At 46.0% G+C, this 21,725-nt stretch overlaps 2 protein-coding genes and 1 long non-coding RNA gene across 5 annotated transcripts in view; all 3 read left to right on the top strand.

The window, feature by feature from the left end:
- The window catches only part of LOC125760020 (uncharacterized), a 155,008-nt gene that overhangs the window by 93,100 nt on the left and 40,183 nt on the right, over positions 1-21,725 (top strand). The gene's annotated exons all lie outside the window — the stretch shown is intronic.
- LOC119372082 (uncharacterized) overlaps positions 1-21,725 on the top strand; it is a 139,852-nt gene that overhangs the window by 93,035 nt on the left and 25,092 nt on the right. For 2 of the 3 annotated variants that reach the window (XM_049419595.1, XM_049419594.1), the window contains exons 7-8: positions 7,876-7,996; positions 10,737-11,772. In XM_049419595.1, coding sequence (XP_049275552.1) covers positions 7,876-7,996; positions 10,737-10,947 — 332 coding nt within the window. In that variant the 3' untranslated portion in view covers positions 10,948-11,772. Of the gene's footprint in view, positions 1-7,875; positions 7,997-10,736; positions 11,773-21,725 lie in introns of those variants that run through there. The other variant, XM_049419596.1, reaches the window with a different exon arrangement.
- Positions 1-21,725, top strand: part of LOC119372086 (uncharacterized) — a 46,219-nt gene that overhangs the window by 5,964 nt on the left and 18,530 nt on the right. The window lies entirely within an intron of this gene.

Below are 21,725 nucleotides of genomic sequence, written 5' to 3'. Positions count from 1 at the left end.
TGCGCCCTATCGCCTTAACAGCGACTGTCTGCAAATTAACGGAGAAAATGCTTTCTACGCGAATAACCTGGTGGCTTGAACAATTCAAATGGTACCATCCTGCACAAATTGGATTTCGCACGCACTTGGGCACAGAAGATGGACTTGGAGCACTTACTGGCATGGTCTTGGCAGGCAATAGGACACGCCGGGTCCGAACAATATTAGCCATGGAGGTGCACAAGGCATATGATGAAGTTAGCCACAGTGCCATACTTGCCATTATGCGTTGCGTGGGACTACCCGAGCGCGTGTGCACATTCGTACACAGGTTCTTGACTCAACGAACGTTTGCTACTCGTGTGGCGGGAAACGCAACCGGCACCTTTAACTCAAAACGGGGAGTGCCACAGGGATCAGTACTTGCACGATTGCTCTTTAACCTGGCAATGCCACCCCTCGGATGGGCTCTGGCAGCGATCTCGGACGTGTATTACATCATATTATAGAGTTTCATACAATACCCTAGAGAGGAAACTGGCGCTGCGATCGTTCAACCACCATGGGAATGATGGGAAGTACAGGCTTCGGATTGGATTTTGTTAGCTAGCGAACTGTCTACGGATCTTTTTCTACAGTTTCAGTTTGGTTCTTTGCGAGGCGTGGGTAGTGGGGTGCGTTTCAAAGCACTCAAGCAACGCCTTTGTTGTTCAAAGAGGCTGAAGACCGCTATATCTCTTGGTTTGCTGCGACGCTGCAGCTTTACAGGTTGTATTTCACAGTTTTAGCAAAGCGTCGTGCACTCACCGCTGCGCACAGATGTAGCGTCCCATGCCAGTGCAGGAAATTGCATAGAGTTCACGTTTTGTGATAAGCGCTACTTCTCAAAACTCCTTCAAATCGACCGCAAAATGACGGCGAAGCTAAGTAGACGCACCGTCACGCTCCCCTGACTCGACTTCACAACAAAACGAGAGATGTGTTGGAGGCAGGCCACTTGGACAGACGCACCTGGCATCGCAGCAGACGATAAGTTTAGTGTTTCTTACTCATTACAGTGCTGTTATTACCATAAATAGATAATGCGTACTTTCGAGGGAAAAACAAGCGTGTTTGTTTTCAAATGTTGTAAAAGAACAATTCATTATTTTGTGATGCCAAATCTGGAACACAATTGCAGAGCAATGCATACCCTGGTGGTTGAATTTGTCCAGGTTTCAGTTCCATCTCACGGTCACGCAAACTTTTTGCAATAAGTTTTACGTACAAAAGAATGAAGCAAGTTTTAATTGGAATTAACTTCATATCACTTTGTTTTACACTCGTCAAAGAAGCGTTGCGAATCTCAAGAACCTAATCCATCCGAAGCAAATCCGAAGCCTGTACTTCCCATCATTCCCATGGTGGTTGAAGCGCTGCTCAAGGAGCCCGCGTAGACACTAGCGCCAGATTCCCCTTTAGGTATTATTGTAAGAAACTCTATGCATCATATACGCCGACGATATCACAGTGTGGAGTGTTCACAACGACCTTCAACGACAGGAATCGGCCTTCGAGTGGTGCAGATGCATAGGATTGACCCTCTCAACAGACAAGACTCTCTACATGTCGGTTGCCAACAGCTGGGGCCGGCGACGACTTGTAAACACGCCTATTCAGCTGATATTATCTGGACGTCCTCTTACGCCAGCTACCCAGCTACGCATATTAGGCGTTGTCATTACGGAAAATGGATCTGGAAAAGCTTGGATTCGCGAAATTAAGCAACAAGTGCACCAGGTGCTCCATCTGATACGACGAATCAGCTCCAAGGCTGGAGGTGCCCGCACGAAGATTGCCCGTTTACTTCTTCGAGGAGTGCTGCAGCCTCGCCTTATTTATTCGGCTCAATTTCAGCACCTTACAGCGAGAGATCGGGCCCGTATACATCAACAGAGAAGCGATGCGCGTCGTTACCGCGGGCTTGCACGACGCACACCTATCGCGATACTTCAGGAAGAGGCGCAACTAAACACCATCGACGAGTTGATTTATCAACGCCGGCAAGCAAGGGAACTCAAGCCGTCATTTCTACCACCTGCTGCTGACTTAGCGGCATATATGGGCAATCCAGTGTCTGTCTCGCCCCCTTCAATAGTAAGCCTTCCACCGTGGGATCACCGGCAACTAACGGATAAAAAACCTATCAGCCGCCTCCGAAATCCAGTCCCTCGTCCAACGGCTACCTTCCGGCGCCACATTGAAGAAGCAGATGCCGCACTCCCGACAGGATCACTGGTGGCCTGTACTGATGCGAGCTGCACGGACACGCAGGCGGCTACGTCAATCGTGGTGCCGGGGCACCAAAACCTGTGTGTCAATCGATTGTACCTCCTGAGAGCTCCGGTTCCATCGGTCAGTGCTGAACTTCTGGCAATACGAGACGCAACAAAGTTGGTGCGCGCCGCTTCCGCATCGTCGTCATCCTTTACTATAATACGCACCGACTCTACATCAGCCACAAAGGAGCTCCGCAAGGTATATAACGCGCACACTTTCGCAGGCGATATACAGCGTATAACTGCACAGATGCCTGGCCAGATAAGGATACAGTGGATACCACAGGACACCGTTTCTGCTCACATACAAGCTGACACCGCCACCCACAGTGAGCTGCCACGTACTCTAGAAGCGCCTTTCCCGAGTGATCGCCGGGGTGAGTTCCTCCACCGCAAGGAGATTCTCCGCCGCACCACACGAGATTTAATTCCACCGTGTGGTTCAAACCTCCCAGGCGGGCTTACCCGCCAGGAGGAGGTGGTGTTGCGGAGACTTCGTGTGGGGGCGGCACTTACTCCGTCGGTCACATATGCCTGGCCACAACATCTGCATGGACCATTTGGGGATACTTGCCCATTCTGTGCCACTGAAGCGTTCGCGGTTACAATCAAACACCTGTTGTGGACATGCCCTGGCCTGAATCAGGTACGGCGGCGCTACCTGAGAACAGTGGGCCTTCAACCGACAGGACCACCGGATTATGCTTTGTGGCTCTATGGGCCCCACCATAGAGCATTGTTGATGTATATAGCGGAAGCCGGCCTCTACCTGTATATTTAACTATGTATGCTGTTGGGCAAACTCTCGAAATTAAAAGAAAATAACACTACGATAATTATGGGCGCGCTAATTAAGATCAAGCTAATTAGCGCTTGTCCCGTCCTCTTGTGTGCCTCGTCAATTTTGTGCGCTGCGCAAAGATGGATAAGTTCCAACTCGCCCGCCTATCAATCCTAATTAGGTCCTTTACCTAAGACCCTGCTAATTAGAATAGTGTTAATCATGATTGTGTTAATTAGCTCAATGCCAATTAAGACCTTGCTAGTAAACCTGAAAAAATAATGTCCTGTTAATTAGAACACTACCAATTGAGACAGACCTCTTCAATATAATGTTAATGAAGACCTAGCTAATTAACGCCATCAAAACTGACACCGAACTGACGTGGTCTTCACTCCGAAGCAGACTGAGTAGACGAGCCACGTAAAAGGCTGGAAGGACCTAGGCGGTCACAACCTCCTCCGATGGCTCCAGCCTTGCACAAGTAGCGCAAGCTGACCAAATTATTTTATATGCGAAGAATTTGCTGCTTAGCGCCCACCGCATGAAACGCTTAACAGGCACACCGGCACTATGACAGTCACGAGTTGAACTGGGGCCTTTTCAGAATCAACGAGTTTGTACCCGAGTTCGCGCGTCAATCAGCTTGATTGACAGACGCCCGAAGCTAAGATAGGGTCCGCCCTCCTCATCTGCTCTTGCCGAGGAGCAGTGCTCACGCCGTAACGATAGCGAGTGGCATGATTCATCTATGAGCTTAATCGCCAGACTATGCACACACGCACGAAGAACTAATATTATATCATCACTGAAGAGCGGTGGGACGCAGCTCTGCGCAGTCCGACATTAGAGGGACAATTATGGGCAGTCCAACGGGCCCGCGAAGCGGCCGAAAGACTAGGTCTTTCGGTCCCAACGTGGGAGCGGCCCGCTTCGGGCTAGGAAACTAGCACGACCTATTGGACCTCAATAAAGTTCTTTCATCCATCCATCCATCCATCACGTGGCTACAATGTCTCGCATTGAATTTCACCGCGCTGACGACGTACACTCACAGCCTGAAGCCCTTTGATGTTCGAAAGTAGCGGCGCTCTTTTATCCACGCCGCCGCACCCTCGCCGCGCCGTCAACCTCCTCTTTTGACACGCTGTTTTATGTCGGGGTCCACCCGACATAAAACATAAGTGTTTTATGCCGGGGTCCGCCAAGACTTTCATGACGTATTGCCGTCACGGAAATACGTCAGAAAAATGAACGACATCAGATGGCAAAAAAAAGAAAACGATAAGAAAAGGTTCCGCTGAAGAGAGTCGAACCCTTGACCTCTCGGTCCGCGACGACGGCTGGCGGGTGTTAATTCCACTGAGCTACCGCCAAACAGATTACGGAGGCTACATTAACGCCCCTTTTTTCTTTCACACTCTCCTCTCACAGTGCTCTTGGATGGATGGTTGGATTGATGCTATGCGCGTCCAGTTTAAAACGGGGCGGTAACATGTGTGCCACCAGGCTCGATAAAAAAAAAAAAAGAATGCGCCGTTGCTACGACTGTCCCATTCGGCGCGTTTCCAATAGAAGTGTAATTTCGTCAACGCTTTAACGCACCCGCGAAGCGGCAGATTTAGACCAAGCCTCGCTCATAGCATCCATTTATATCGAAAAATAGCTCTCCGATGCTCGCCTGGCTGTGGCACCGCGTTCCCCGCTCGTCCCGTGAGAATTAACGGCCAGGTGAGAAGGAAGACAAGGACGCGCGTAGCGTTTCTTTTCGAGTTTCACGACGCTTTGAAGGAGTTGTTATGACTGGCAGTCGGTGCCGACGCGCTGGCCATCAGAATCGGCGGGCGAGGCGTTCTCACACTGCTAGAACACCTGCATCCTTCCTGGAAACGGAGTTCCCGGGGCGGCAAGCGACCGACAATGGGCCGAATCTCGACCTCAAAGTCGGGAACAGCAAAGCCAGAGACAATGGGCCACCTGGGCTTGGCTTCGTGTGCTGCCGAAACGACCTGACCGGTATGTTTTGACAGGAGTCGCCGCAGACCCTTTTCTGCCTTCGGGGAAGAATCGGAGGAGCAAGCCCGAGGTACCTGTTGTCCTGCTTACCCCACGTGCGTGCCGTCGACCACCGGACCCTTGCTGTTTCAAGAGTGCAACGACCCCTCAGCAACAGTGAAATGGACTGTGCCATGGTGGGTGGGGTCGTGTGTGTGATTGGTGGTTATCGAGAAGGAGGAGCCGCCTGAGGAGTTAAAACGACGGTGCTAAGTGAGAAATGGGGTTCTGAGCCCTCGGTAACAGGCTCATCCAATTCGCTCGTCGCTGAACTCTGACCTTGTCACGATGTAATTGAGTGTACGAAAAGTGCCAGTAAACTTGTTATTATTTTCCCAGCTTGCTAGCATCAGTTCCTCAACCCGGAGACTCGACTACGCTACCAAACAGAGTCCGGGTACGACGCTGCCCTATCACAGCAACAACCTGGTTGCCGAGAAGGGACGGATCTAAATACCGGTCGCAATAACTGTTGCAGCGGTGGGATGGATCCAAATACCCAGACACGACAGAGTGCATATCGAGTATCCGCGTTTATTATGTGCTGTTGATGCCATCGTCGCGCGGGATTCACAATATGCGGTGCCCACAGTATATGTTAAGAACTTCAGCTACTCTAAGGCTTCAGTCATGATCATGGGCGTAGTCGTTGGTACGGAGATGAGACGAGAAAACCTGGGCCAGGGGGGCGCTGCTGCGCCTTTCAGAATAGAGTGCCTCGATGCGCGGGCATCAAGGCACCCTATTTCTGAAAAGCGACCCCCTTTTTGGGAAATCTCGTTATGCGGTCGCGCGCGGCGCTTCGCCGTCGGTTTGTTCACGTTGCGGCTGCGTGCGTTGTCTCGCTGCACGCGCGCGTGCTTTCTCTCTCTCCTCCCCAGGGTTTCTGCTCGCGTTACGAACGAAACTAGGGACCATCCTACGCAGCCGCCACCGGTGTCATTGCTCCCGCAGCGGCGACCAACGACAAGAAGCGTTCTGCCATCTCAGTCTTGGTGGCTAGCACTCACAGCGGCACTGGAGTTTCTGCCCTCCGACTTCGCCATTCGCCCGCTCTGCACTGCAGCGCTGGCCACCCAAACGGCGCTAACCCAGGATGGCGAGTAACCGTCTCCGTGAAACGAGGCCGCGCATACTGCAGTGGAACTGCAACTCACTGCGCCGCCGGTCTGGAATTCATTAAAAACTGGAATTCATTTAAAATATAACCCTTCATTCTAATTGACACTGTAACGTCTATTAGCACTTAAAAATTTCAGACTATATGATCCGCCTGACTCTTGGCCGATCCCCCTGAGTGGGTAGGGGCCAATCATCCCAGGAGCATCATCATCATCATCAAGCAGACACACAGGGGATCGTGTGACAATTAGGAGCTTGCTCCTTATGCTCGGGGCTTGTCCATCGCCGTAGCCGCTAGTTTTCATTGTAACACAGGTGAATTATAACCATCTCAGTACACGCTAGCGCGAAATAGAAGTCTTCTTCCTCTTGTTCTTCGAGTGCCTTTATGATGATATTACCGCAAGCAAAACCACATATAACATAGCCAGCTGTAGCATGCAACGCTCGCTACACTCCGGCGCGTGTTCTAGTTTCATAGAAGACCGCTAGAGGGCCACAACTGCACGCTTCCTTTCTCTTTCGAGAGTCGTAAGTCAGTGCGCTTCGATACTAATAACATGAATGAAGAAGACAAGGTGGCGGAGCGGGGGGCTCGCAAGGCAGCAGCAGCACGGGCTCACCGCCAAGACCCTGCGGTGAGAGCTCGCGAGGCCGCAGAGAGACGTCAGCGTCGTGCGGACCCCTAGATACAAGCCCGCGAAGCCGAAGCAGGGCGGAAGCGCCGGTAAGAGAACCTCGAAGAGGTACGGGCGCGGTATGCAGCGGCCAAGCGCCGAAAGCAGTCGATACGTCAAGTTGGTGGCGCCGACGCGCGCTTCAAGCGCGATTTCTTCAACCACACGTTCGGCCACAGCTGCAAGGTCTGCGACCGCTTGTGGTTCGACAACAACCTCACCACAATCGCTGCTATAACAACGTGTCACGTCTTTATAGGACAGTAGAGGAAATGTACGGAGCATTCATGGTTTACCCGATTATTTCCGAGCAAGTTCCTCTAACATCATTCACTTCGTTGATATGACGGGGACGTTTTTCCTTCGCCAGAAGCATTTTTTTCTGTTTTGCTATAGTTTTGTACACATTTTCAACTGGTTTATTCCCGATTTGAAGAAAAGCAGCACTATATGACTGGGCTAAAGAAATTGCACAGACCAAGGGCGCAGCTTTCTGCGTCCTCTCTCGTGTCCTGCCGCTTAGCAATTGCTTCTTTACTCTTTTTTGTTATTAATATCAACCACGTGATTGTCTAACGTACTCTTTCACCAATAAGGCCACCTGTCTATTGCCCTATGAGAGAAAGAGTATCATACTGATCATTATCATCGTCATTTCGTGTCATTTACAGTTACTTATTCACTCCACCTCTGGTCACGTGACCTGTGTGACGCTAATACTACTACTACTGCTACTACTACTACAGCGGCACAGGGTCGACTAAGAGAGCTCCGCTGTAAACGAAGCTATATATCATGTTGCGGCGCTGAGGCAGTTCTTTGTTATCACTCTTGTTCTTGTGGTTGCTGGTGCTATTATCATTGCTGTCACGATCTCCGCCATCTTCGTCAAGCCACGCGTAAATTTTTTTTATAATTTGCCTCTTTTCAATACACCTCGCAGCAACCCATAACGGCCTCCAGTGCTTAGACATGGAGAAGGTGGAAGAGTGCGTAAGAGCGTTGATGCCAGCGTCCAATCCACAAGATGCCGGGAAGCCGCCTGTCCCGACGCTTCGCTGCAAGTGAGTTTCGGCCCATCGCACTCGATCTTTCACAGACCCTGAATTGAACGCCATTTCAATATGCATTTACTTTGAGCTAAGAAACGCTTACATGGGTCAAGGAGACAGAGACGAAAGAAAAAGATAAAGGTAGTGAGGCTGCGTGGAAGTGGACTGTTGGACAGATTGTAGTACTCCCGCTTCTCACCTTTCCTTTTTTTTCTGTTTCCTTTCTGTTTGTTTTTGCGCACCTGCTCTTCTTTCCGCTCCTCTTTCCATCTTTATTTCACCTGCTCCCTAGTTTAGGGTAGCAGAGCAAATGTTTCAATTCTGGTTTAGCTCCACGGCTTTCCCTAATTTCTCTCTCTCTCTCTGGTTCGCTGTTGTATTATACTGGGTCAAGAGCCAGCTAGAAAGGCAAGATTAAAATGAAATAGAGCTGTACAAAGGGAACACGCGTACGATAGTACGCGTTGCCACTCAGTGGACATTGTATGCAGCCCTCGACAGAGGTCCACGTCGGAGCAAGCTTGAAGAGAGAAAGCCGGCCCCGTTGGAGACATCTTGGCAGGGATAACGTAAAAACCGGGACAGAAGAGTACGTTTCATGACCTACTATCGGTGTGTTTATTTGCACTGTTCCCTTCTGAATGGCACCGTAAGCTCAGAAGCCCTATCTACTTCTATACCAACCCAACAGGAACAAGCCCAGCGACTATTCGTGTTGCGGTGGGATAGAGTGAAAACTCATCACACAACACGAAAGCGTATTGATGAATTCGAGGAGCGAATTTAGCAAGTTTGTACGAACTCCGAAGAATGTTTGCAGAACTGTGCGGCAAACACCTTCAATCTTTTAGAATAATAATAATAATATCTAGGGTTTAACGTCCTAAAACCACGATATGATTATGAAAGACGCCTTAGTGGAGGGCTCCGGAAATTTCGACCACCTGGGGTTCTTTAACATGCACCTAAATCAGGTACATGGGCCTCAAACATTTTCGTCTCCATCGAAAATGCAGCCGCCGCGGCCGGGGTTCGATCCCGCGACCTTCGGGTCAGCAATCGAGCGCCATAACCACTAGACCACCGCGGCGGAGCAGTGTTTTACAATAAGATTAGTGAGTAGCGGTAGTGCTTAGGCGAAATTTTTGCTATGCATAACAATTCTCCGACTGTAAGACACAAAATTTATTTTTTTATTTATTTATTTTCAATACTGCTGCTCTCAGCTGCAGGGGCGTAGCCAGAAATTTTTTTCGGGGGGGGGGGTTCAACCATACTTTATGTATGTTCGTGCGTGCGTTTGTATGTGTGCGTGTATATATACGCAAGCAAAACTGAAAAATTTCGGGGGGGTTTGAACCCCCCCAACCCCCCCCCCCCCTTGGCTACGCCCCTGCTCAGCTGAGAGCGTAGCAGGAGGGCAATACAGAAAGTCAGTACAATATACGAAATGTTTACAGGATAATAAACTATGCAAACGAACGTAGAAAAAAAAGAGATTACAATAAAATATTACAACAACAAACAGCGGTTACATAAATACATACGACCAACTTGCATACATTTTATCAAAACACTCAGTGACACTGTGTTAAGGTTGAACACCATTTGTACAATGAAGCAGTAATATCACATCCCATGAAAAGTATTTTCAGACAAAGAGAAGAGGGAATTAGCCTGTATGTTTTCCTAGCTGCGCCAAGGGGAGGCAACCGACAAGTGCTAATGGGGGATAGGAGTAGGCAGTATGACATCTGATTGGGACAATACTAGTTGTGTGTACCTTCAATTTTATTGGCGAATTCCGAGAACGATTTGGTGTTTGTGATAGATGGGTGTAGTTGATTCCATTCCCTAATGGCAAGTGGAAAAAATGAATGTTTAAAAGTTTCATTACTATATGAATATTCTATTAGTTTATTTGCGTGCCTTTGACGCGTAAGTCGAGATTCGGAAATCGAAATGTATTTGGACGCGTTTATCCTGAAGTTGTTGTTAAGAATCTGAAACAAAAACTTTAGCCGGGCTTCTTTCGCTCTTTCTGACAGCGTTTTTAGACTGGATGCGTTTAGAAGGTTAGTTGGCGAGTCTGTGCGCCTGTACCTGTTGTGGATAAATCTTATGGCTTTTCTTTGCACTGCTTCCAGTTTTCTTAAGTTAGTCTTCGTATGCGGGAACCAAACCACATTGGCGTACTCTAAAATCGGTTTTATGTCTTATAGGCGAGCAGCTTAATCGGGGTAGGAGCTAGTTTTAGGCATCTTTTCAGAAAAAAATAATTTGCGTAGTGCTGCTGTGGTAATGTTATCGACGTGCTGGGTCCAATTAAGGTCTGCAGTAAGCGTCACACCTAAGTATTTATGGTCGTATACTCTGGTCAGTACGGTGCCGTCGACTGCATAAGCGAAATGGGAAGGATCTTTTCTTTAATTTGTCGTAATCACGGCGGATTTTTTTACGTTAATTGACATCTGCCATAGCTTACACTACTCGGATATTGTATTAAGGGAAGCACTCAGAGCAATTTCCTGGTATATAACACAGTCGTCGGCAAAAAGTGTAATGTTAGAATTGATGTTCATTGCAATGTCGTTAATATGCTTTTTGTTTCATCGAAATTGGTTAAATATGACAAACAATTACTAATAGAGAATTACTTTCCGCCGAGCGTCCCTCCATTAAATGCCTTGCACATTGCGACAGTCCGCAACAAGGAACCTCGCCACAAATTTTTCTCCGATGTTTGTTTCAGTGAAAATCCCTCGGAGATTGCCTCCTTCGACAAGGCATTCAACTCATCCTGCATCCTGTCGACGAAGACGGCCAAGGCAGCAGTGACCAGAGCTGTGAAAGCCGCAGCCCTACTCAAAGGCTACGAGTCATTTGCAAATGCAGTCGTGGCTTCCAGAGGGTCTCTTGTCCTGCTGGCTCTTCTACTTATTCTGAGTTGGTTCAGAATGTGACCAGCGAACTGACAGAAATTGGGCGGAATTTAACGTATGCTTTACGTATGCCTAGGCTTATGCCTATAGGCCTCCATTGCTTATGGTGCTGCACAATACTGGGCTATCATTGCTACCTGGATGTCCAGCCAGCCCGTATGCACTTCCCAATCTATGGTACGGTGTACTGAGTAACTTAAATGGGTACTGACACCAATTTTCAAAAGCGAGTTTACTCTGGCATCCTGTATACAGAGACGGCTCTGAGAGAGTGTAAAGCTGAGCGAATACTGATCAATATTTTATTTTGATATTAGAGCCAATTTTCTCATGGCGCACCTTCCAATATCGACACTAGCTTGACGTCAGGCTGCAGTACTAATTCTGGCGATTTCACGCAACGTTCTCGGTAGTTGTAATGGCGTCAGGAACCAATACTTTCAAAATGGCCGCCTGTGCATCACCAGCCGAGCCACGGTGCGTAGCGGCCGACTACGTGCCGAGGAGCTCATAACGCGTTGTGACGTCAGGGTGCAGTAGCAACCGAAACTAGCCTTTAAAGACGTACTGTAATTACTTTTTAAGGGTACACTCACGCTTAGCAGTGCATTTTCTAGGCTCTTGATGGCTTGGCCTTTCTTTCGACGCAAGAAAACGACAACTGAAAATTTTCGTGTCAGTACCCCTTTAAGGCAGCGTGTTCATGAATGGCGTCACGTTGTCGAACGTCTGTCTGTATTAAAGTTCCTTTACTGAAGCGTCGGGCCAGCGTGACGGATGCACTTTCTGTACGACGTAATGGCGACAACATAATGGCAGGCCTTTTTTGTGTGTGTGCTTTGTGAAATCTTTGTAGGTGTACATGATATGCCAAAGTGTGGCAATGAAGAAAAACAAGGTGTGGATTCTACTTCCGGCGACTTCTCAGTGCGGACACTCTGTGCCTGGCCCCGTTGGGCCGGTGATTGTGGCTCAATCGAGCAGCGGAAACAGGAACACTGATATGGAAGGTAAAGATGATCGTGTTGTCGTGCCGTGTAATACTTGTGAAGCTAACTGTGTGTCGTCCAGTGACTACCTTTTAGAAATGTTTGCGTTAGGCCCCAGACAACCAATGGGCGTTGTGGAAGCAGAACACTAAGCTACCTCACGTAGAAGTGTTCGTTAAGAAAATAAAACAGAGTATTCGACAGCTCCTAGCGATGAAGCACAGAAGTATTTCAGAAGCGCGGGAATGCTCTTACAAGGAAATAAAAAATTCCACCGCGATTGAGAGATCATCTGCGGTACATAGATAAGCATTTAGAAAGGCGAAAGTGCTTGAATGTCCACTTAATTTTCACTTGCCCCGCCACGGTGGTCTAGTAGTTATGACGCTCGACTGCTGACCCGAAGGTCGCGGGATCGAATCCCGGCCGCGGCGGCTGCATTTTCGATGGAGGCGGAAATGTTTGAGGCCCGTGTACTTAGATTTATGTGCGCGTTAAAGATCCCAGGTGGTCAAAATTTCCGGAGCCCTCACTACGGCGTCTCTTATAATCATATCATGGTTTTGGGACGTTAAAACCCCAGATAATAAATGCGAAGCATTTCTTAGCGAACCTTTGGCACTTTGAGAGTACTATATCTATCTATCTATCTATCTTCATCTATCTGCGGTCTATCTATCTATCTATCTATATATCTATCTATCTATCTATCTAATCTATCTATCTATCTATCTATCTATCTATCTATCTATCTATCTATCTATCTATCTATCTATCTATCTATCTATCTATCTATCTATCTATCTATCTATCGCCGCCTACGTCTGGGTGCTCTCATGATCGCCTCCTTAACTCGGTGTGGGCCAAAATTGGCATGGGAGGGTAAGAGGATTTGACGAATATGACTATCGGGCCATGACGTGAATAGCGTGAAAATCCTGTCGCCTACGTCGTCAAACCCTTTCCACCTGACACATGTGGCACATACCCGTATACCACGGGCCGCGGTGTACGGGTATGCGCCACAGGTGATTGACAGTTTATATGTACCCAGGAACGTTGAGAACAGACACTGGTAATTTAAATGCGAGAGCGTTAAGAAAAACCGACAGCGGCAGCGTTGACCTGAAGTACGGAAAGAATAAAAATTAAGATTTCAGCAGGAATCGAACTCAATCATACTGCGTGGCAATGAGGTATTCTACCACAGAGCCACGCCAGGTCTATAACTGGTTTGGAGAAACAGCCTATGCAGGCGTAATGGCCGGTGCAACGTCAGTTGTGGTTGTGGTCCTGGCTATCTAATTTACAAGAAAGCAATAAACACTACATATGTATTCCTACGATATAGGTGTCATATCAGATTAATGTATGTGGTTCCAGTGTTGGCTCCGCTTTTTATAGGAGTCTAATAAACATTACGTTCGTATTCCTATGATTCAGCAAGCTATATTGCAGCATTGCCCGACCCCGGAGGAATACATTACGAAAGTTACATATGATATTCACATCATCACACCGTAAAGCGCACTTAGTTTCGATAATACTGACGTATATGCTGTAACTTGAGGGCTGACGTTACGCTTCATAAGTTACCCGTTAAACGCCAGTGTTGTAGTCGTCGACGTGCCTAGTAAGCCCACGATGTGCACACAGCTACTAGACTTACAAAACACTTCAATCCATCGCGTAACGTTTGGGTCAATGCCATAAAATACAGCGTAGAATACTCACTGACTGCTTCGCATGAAACCGATTCCCACAGCGTGAGGATCTGCCGAATATTTATTATGATTAATTTTTACTCATCTATACGGAAAGTGCCTGCCCTGGTATCTTCTAAAAAAGAATTAAAAGGACATTTGGAAAACGTTGATGAAGAGAATATAAGGGTGCGTTTACACGTGCGCGCGCAGCAAGATTATGATGCCTGAAGAATCGGCAAAAAGAGCGTAAATAATTTGAAGAATACATTTCATGGTGATGTAGCCAAAAACGATAAGAACTGTTTACATGCCTACGTCGTCGATCTCTTCTGCGTGGTTGTATGTAATTACGAACTTTTCGTGCAAGGTGAGACGACAACAGGACAGCGGCTAGGTCGATTTATTCTTTCACATTTTTTCTAACCTTGTGAACTTTTGGTGTGTCGTACGATGCGTGGATGTGCAAGACGGCTTCAGTCCACTGTAGTGAACAATCAATCAAGAAACCGCTCATTCGCTTGCCCAGAATAGCGTTTCCTTGCACATAAATAATAATAATAATAATAATAATAATAATAATAATAATAATAATAATAATAATATAATAATAATAATAATAATAATAATAATAATAATAATATTTCATTGCACAAATCCATAAAAAGTACAGAAAACGGGCCTGTCGAAGCCTCCGAGGACTTGTGTGACTAGGCCTGGCAGGAGCCGGTTACACCGATGCGGTTACAAGGTCATAAATAACTTTTTCTGTTTTTCGTTTTTGCTAACGAATAGACGGATAATAGACACCAGTGCTTGTTTACTAGCAGTAACTAGAAATAGAAGACAGAGGCGACAAGAGCATATATTACATAGAAGTAGACCATACCCAATGTAATTTCACAGCTCAGAGAATAATTCTTCAACTGCTTTTTTGAAGTAGCAGAAAAAAAAAACTCTTGCGGTAGTTCATGAAGATTTTAGAGAGACCTCTGCACGCTTCTAGATATCTGGTAGAAGGCCTCGGTACAGTAAAACGCTTTTTTTTTCTCTTAGTGGTCGACGCGCAACGTACGGCACTTTGAAATCATCACACCAGATGTATCTCAAAATAACAGTTCCGGTGAACAAATCCTGGAACATACAAAATCCTAAACCATAAAAAATAGCATGGGCATCTAAGTTACTGCCGTAAGCAACAATTTTTAGGATATTACCAAGTAACTTTTTATGCGTGTTTCCCAGCGCTCTGAACAAAATGCGAAAATTCTAATACCATATCTCAGAACACTATATGCTAGCGCATGCATGAACTGTCATTTTCTTCTCTGACAGAGGCACCAAGCTCTTTATGTTAAAAAGCAGACATGCAACACTCTCAATTTGGAGCATATGAATGTCATGTGATGCTGCCAAGACGTACCACTGTGAAAAATGACGTCCAAATATCTGAATGTCTCAACATTTTCCACTGCAGTACATTTGCATGGATTGCAGTGTTCAGTATGAAGAAAAATGGGCATAATCTATTTTGATGTATTCTTAAAGGACTTCGAAAGCAGATGAGTTTGGTTTTCGTTTCATTAACAATTAAGCAGTTTTCTTCAAACCATTGCATTGCCTTACGCATAACACTCTGAAGAGCATGAATAGCTCCTTCATAACGTATGTGACGTGTAATAGCACGGCATCATCTGCATACTGATGCACATTCGCTTTACAAATTCCGAGGGAAGGTCATTCATACAATAAATTAAATAACAACGGTTACAACACCGACCCTTGTGGCACACCGGCGGTAACATATTTTCTATTGCTAATTACTTCTCTACTTTCCTTAACCACCTGTGACCTGTCTTGCAGATAATTATGGAGCACATCATAAAACCTCTGAAGCATAAACGAAATAGCTTTATTAATAAAATAGCATGGTTCACGGTTTTCAACGCCTTTGCCAAGTCATAGAACAAAGCGCAGCAAAAGAGGTTCTTGTCTAGAGCTGAATATATTTCATCACTAAGCTCTTCTAATGTTGTTATAGTACTGCGATTTGCAATGAATCCAAATTGGCGGGGTGTCAGTACCGAAAAATTTTGTAGAAAGGACGTCATACATTCAAGAAGAAATTTTCCTAATATCTGGGAGAGTATAGGCAAAATAGAAATTGGTCTGTAATTTTCTATATCATCTTTTTTTTCCTGCTTTAAACAACGGCTTAACAATTGCGGCTTTTAACTTGTCGGGAATAGAAGCACTGGCTAAAAATCCATTCAACATAAAGAGAAGTTTTTCCGCCAAGTTTCTCCGTAGCTTGGCAATAGCTGACCCATCGATTCCTGGTTGCTTATTCGGATGAAAACTAAAAATTATTCTCATAATAATAATAATAATAATAATAATAATAATAATAATAATAATAATAATAATAATAATAATAATAATAATAATAATAATAATAATAATAATAATAATAATATATTAATAATCACTATCATTACCATCATGAAGGGCGGGGAATTATATTTGCCATGGGCGCCGTCCTACCTATAGTTACGCCACTGTATATAGCGCTCGCTCTTGGCGCTCTTCCTTCATCTTTCGCCGGACATCACTCAGTGCACTTCGCAACGTCACTCATCATGAACACCGGCATCGCGAGCCCTCGCTGCTGCCGCCACCTCGGTGCTGGTAGTGGCTTGTGCTTGCTGTCGGCGCTGGCATATCTCTTCGGCCTCGGGATGCCGAAGCTAAACGGGCTCGTCGACAAGCGAACCAGGAGGCGGCATGGGCCCGCGAGGCCGCAGCGAAGCGGGCGCAAACACAAGCGGACCCCAAGCTGACCCCGAGCCCGCGAAGCAGAAGGGCCATTATACTAAAAGGAAAACGGTTCCCCCGAGCTTATGTGAACCGTAAATAAGCTCTTGAACAAAATGTATATACTGATCCATATGCAAATTTTTGTATATAGTGCATCGATATGTAAATTTTAAACATTGTGTATATAATGTGTATATACAATCGCACGACAACAACTCTCGTGTCACGTCTTTATATGATGATGATTGAGCAGATGTACAGAGGATTCACGGTTTACCGCGGATTTAACCTCTGGAGCAAGCTCCTTCTTCATCATTCACTTCGTGGATATGCTGTGATTTTTAAGACGATAGTCTTTCTTGGGGAACTTAAACGCAGAAATTTTGATCTGTCTTTCTGTTTGTCGGCACGTCAGTGACGTCACTCGATTCAGCCACCCGGCCAAAGTTGAACCACTTGCCCAAGGGCCAGCCATCTTGAACGAATGACTAGGTTCATACTTGTGTACATTGTTGATCAAAAAGCAAACATTAGGCATATCTGAGGCGCAACATCACTAGGTAAGTATTAGGTGGTGTGTTCCTTTAATAGAAAATACATAGATACGTAATTCTAGAGACCCTAGTTTCTTAAGCTGCGCTGAAAATGCGACTGCGCTGAAACTTGCCTTCCTCCGTGCCCTCTGAACGAGCTCATTGTTGTGTTTCGGTTTCGGTTCAGTATTGCACTGTACGAATGCCATGGGTGTGCCGCTCTGGCATTCCTGTTTTACCCAGGCGACGTGTATATAAAAGAGTGTGTGGAGAGTACTCGTTGAGTGCGGACGTTTCTTCTGCTTCGGCGCTTCGCGCCAAACCGCGTGTTCGGGCTGGCTGGCGTCCCCGCTGGTCGCGTTGGTCACCGCCGGTCTTTGCCTGCTGCTGCGCCGGGACTACCAGCCCGCAACACAGCATTCATGTTTCCCGTCGTATTGCCAGATGGCGTCCATATCTCACGCAGCGCCTCTTCTATCGTTCTTTAGACGACACTTGCAGCGAAGCACGCAGATACGCGGCCAATTCTTTTTTAGCGTCCTTCGTTGTGTTTGAGAAGCGCAGCGCGCAGCAAGTGTCGAGCTGTTACCGTTGTTAGTTCATGGTCATCCTGTGCGTGTTCTTTTCGTGAGTCTTTTGCGCTTGATGGGCGCGCTGCAAGTATCGAGCTGGTTGGTGTTCTTCTTGTGACTTCGTAATGCGTTGCTATCGCATTCATTGCTTCGCCATTGCGGCGAAACTGATTTTTTTTGCCATCTCTGCTATTTTTATAAACCTTCAGAGCAAGCGACACGTGAAGCTGCACGTGCACGGCGAGTGACCGGCTTTGGAAGAAAGTCGACGAAATGCGCGCGACGCAGTGCCCCCAGGCCGAGCTTGGGAGGCCTATACCTGCGTTAAGCCAAGCGATGACAGCATAGGCGTATCCACTGGGGGGGGTCATGACCACACACTGTAGGCTACCTCCGGTGCGGGTTGCCTATTCCAAGGTTTCGCTCCTTGCGCTCGAGCATTGCAGAGGACGCTATCACTCAGCAGGGGCTCTATAACATTACAGCAATCTGCCATGATTTTATTTTGTTCTTCCTGGCCTGAAATTTAAGTAATCGGCGACGCAAGTATGGGCGGTAACCAGTAAACCTTTTATAGCCCGATCAAATGCTCTCCTTTTTCAGGAACTTCAGTTTCTTTGAAAATGAATAGCATTGCCACTGTTCCATATTCAAGCTCCTGTGAGTGATGAGTGTGCAGAAGTGTCGAGTATTTCAGTTGTGCCTAGCCAGGACAGCTAAAATAGATTGCCACTTTAGTCTCCGATAAGCCTGATTAGTCGAATGGTAGCCTGCAGTGATCGCGGCGGCTTGTAACAAGGCAGTGTACTCGAGCACATTGAGAAGCCCAGCTTTCAAGTTTGCCCCGTTACTTGATCTACCTCACCAGGGAGATGATCAGCGTCCACGGTTTTTTTGGACTAAGAAGCCTGCCTACCTGCAAAGGATTGTGTCTGTCCTAATAATGTTTATTTCTCTCTCTACCTTTTTGTCAGCAACGCTGAGTTCACAGAGAGTTGTACACGCGCAAAAACAGCTCAACATCGTTATACTACAACTGAAAAGTATATATCATACACATATGAATCCATCTCGCCCGCTGCTATAAGCAGCCGCTGCCGATGTGATTGGCGGGCATCCTTCTTAGATTATGCTCAGAAAGAGACACTGTCTGGCGATTCCGAAAAAAATTAGTAATTGTTCAGCACAGTAATGTGCTGCTTATTGTGCACACTTCATTTTAACGCCGCGAGTTTTCACAGACTTGTGAGTTGTGACGTCGCATGACAAGGAGGCGATTTTATGGCACAATGAAAATTTTTGACGAATAGCGAAGAACCAATGACAAACAATACGCCGTATTGAAAATATTTCATTATTATGTTCATTAATATTATTATTATTATTATTATTATTATTATTATTATTATTATTATTATTATTATTATTATTATTATTATTATTATTATTATTATTACGTAGTCATGCGTACGTGGTAATTACGCGGTGAATCACTTACGCGTCATTTGTTGCGTCGTTTTACGAGCAGGTGCTGTGAACATGACCGAGAGAATTTCGACCAGTCATTAACAGCTAACGACCTATACGGAAGGAAACAATGCGGTGTAGTTTAACGTTAGAATCACCCAGATTTTTTCAAGGAAAATTTGAGCTTACACAGTTACGTGGGCTATTTACTTGGAGGAACCGGAGGGAAGGAGTGAAGGGCCACTTCACCGCATTTCCGTCACCCCCCACCTAGGCTAGGAAAAGTAGGAGGGCAAGGAACGACACCTAGTATATAAATTCGTAGTCATTTATAATCTTATAACTACACAACCAGCTCAATGTGGTTTGCTTCAATATTAATCGACTGAACTTCGTCTTCTTCTTAAAAAAGACTATATACTAGAGGGTTCTAACAGTAAAGAAATTGGCACTCGGCTTATCCTGAAGACTTCTGCGAAGTACCTTGCTTTGTCAGCCGCATGTTTTGTTTAATAAGTGAGAATTTAAGGTACTATAGAGTCATAGCAGGTTCTTCATACTCATCGTATCTACAACGCCAAACTAAGACTGGGAAGTTTGCTGATGCAATGCTCAGATGATCAGATTAAGTTTGTGTGTACTTTTAAACTTCGAGGTAACATTTCCAAATGTTATTAAACACCGCTGTGTTGTCGCGGTATAGGGCGGCCCAGCCTGCACAATCTGTTTGTGCAGATTCTTCCTTGGTTGTAAACAAACAGTTTTGAAAGCAAGTCATCTGATCAGCTCTATGAATATAAAAATCACCTCAAATTATATATATATATATATATATATATATATATATATATATATTATATATATATCACCTCAAAAATATATATATTTTTGGATTCTTCTTCTGTCCTATATATAGGAAAGAAGACGACTCTTAAGGGCTCGTTTTCTTTGTTAGGCACAATATTAATGAATGATAACTAACACCACGACCCTTTCGTCGAGGCTCCGCGAGGCTCTGCGGAGCTCCGCTCTTGACGAACAAACCTGGGCGACCCCAGCACGCCCGTGAGGCGGCGTTGAGGCAAGCCCTTGACGTCCCTCATGGGAGGCCTAGGCCCGGCCACTTAAACCTGCTGGTTTCCCTAATAAAGTTTATTCCTCCTCCTCCTCCTAACAGACAATAACGCCAAGGATATATATATATATATATATATATATATATATTTATATATATACGGCGGACAAAGTGAGCGACGCCAGCCCCCCACTCGCGAAGGAGTTGGTACGCCACTGGATGACAGCATACGACAGCCTGGGCCCCTAAAGTGCTCCACACTTAACAGAAGAAGGGTAAGAAAAAGAAGAAATTAGCGGTCAACGATATCGCCCCTATGTCAATTCTGCGGAGAATTAGAAAATATTGCACATTTATTTTTGTCATGTCGCAGATATTGAATTATTCGATCACGACTGCTCATTACTCCGCTTTTAAATATAGGCTTAAACTCAAGTGAAGAAATTGCACTAAGCTTCGGAGCCTCAGAGATGGGATACTGCCATAGGGATGTCTTCAATGCCGTGTGTAATTTCATGCAAGTCACTAAACGTGTGCCATTTAATCTTGCCTTCAAAAACAGTCTTTATTAAATGCGGTTAAATCTATCTAATCTCATCAAAATTGTTGTGATCAGGTTAATACGGTTGTCTGGAATACGAGCTCAATAGCATAATTTTTGAAGTCCTAATTTGATGAATTACTTATTATTGCAATTTCTACTCACTTTTTTTTAACAATTACACATTCTTCGAATAAGATTTTAAGTTTCAACTACATATTCTTGGCCATCCCCAGAGTGGGTATGTGCCATAGAACAGAAGGCAGAACAAAGAAACAAGTTTTCGCGTTTGATGAGGCATCTAAGGCTTCGCCTAACAGTTTAGAACGTGAGGTATACAATGGTGCCTGCTGCTTTGAGACGGGATCACAGCCCGATGCTACAAGTACCCCGCCTCTCCTTATTCATAGGTATAAGTTCGGTGTGTATTTTGGGATAACTTTGAAACATTTGGGGTGCTAGAAGCCGTCTTTCGTGCCCGTTTTAAGCTAACCGTCAGCGGCAGATGCTAACCGTCAGAGCTAACCGTCAGCGGCAGAAGTCAGTGGAGCCCGCTCGCTGCGTTGGCTCGGGCCGACGGAGCGTCTGCTTAGACTTGTGCTTCTGTTTGCTTCCACAGCGCGTGCTCACCCGTCTGGTCGAGCAAAGGCGGCGCGGTTTCCGCTCCCCTCCGGCTTTGCCCGGTGACTGCTCTTTCCTCAAGGACGCCAGCTGCGGATCGGCGCTGCTAATTATTCACACCGCGTCACAACAAAACGACAGCGTACGAAAACTTTACAGTGTCGCCAGCGCTGAGCGCAATACACTTCTGTACGAAAGGATGAATCACACACGGACGGACACATGCATACCCGCACATTGTTGGATTTTACAAAAGCTATCGCTCCCGTGATGCGTATTCATTCCTGTCTTCCCTGCTGCATTCTTTCCTCCCTTAATTCATTCAGTCGTTTGTTGCTCCATTCCTTTGTTTGTTCCGCGCTTCATTTCATCATTCGTTTCATTTAGGCACTTAGTCTGTCATTGATTCCTCTATCACCGTCTGTATAGTTTTATACCTTAATTCTTATTTCGTTTGCTTCTTCAGTCGTTTCTCGCTTCT

This window comes from Rhipicephalus sanguineus, chromosome 10 (assembly GCF_013339695.2).
Source record: "Rhipicephalus sanguineus isolate Rsan-2018 chromosome 10, BIME_Rsan_1.4, whole genome shotgun sequence".
In the NCBI taxonomy this organism is placed as follows: domain Eukaryota; kingdom Metazoa; phylum Arthropoda; class Arachnida; order Ixodida; family Ixodidae; genus Rhipicephalus; species Rhipicephalus sanguineus.
The sequence above is the reverse complement of the archived record's forward strand: the minus strand, read 5'-3'. Positions and strand labels throughout refer to the sequence as shown.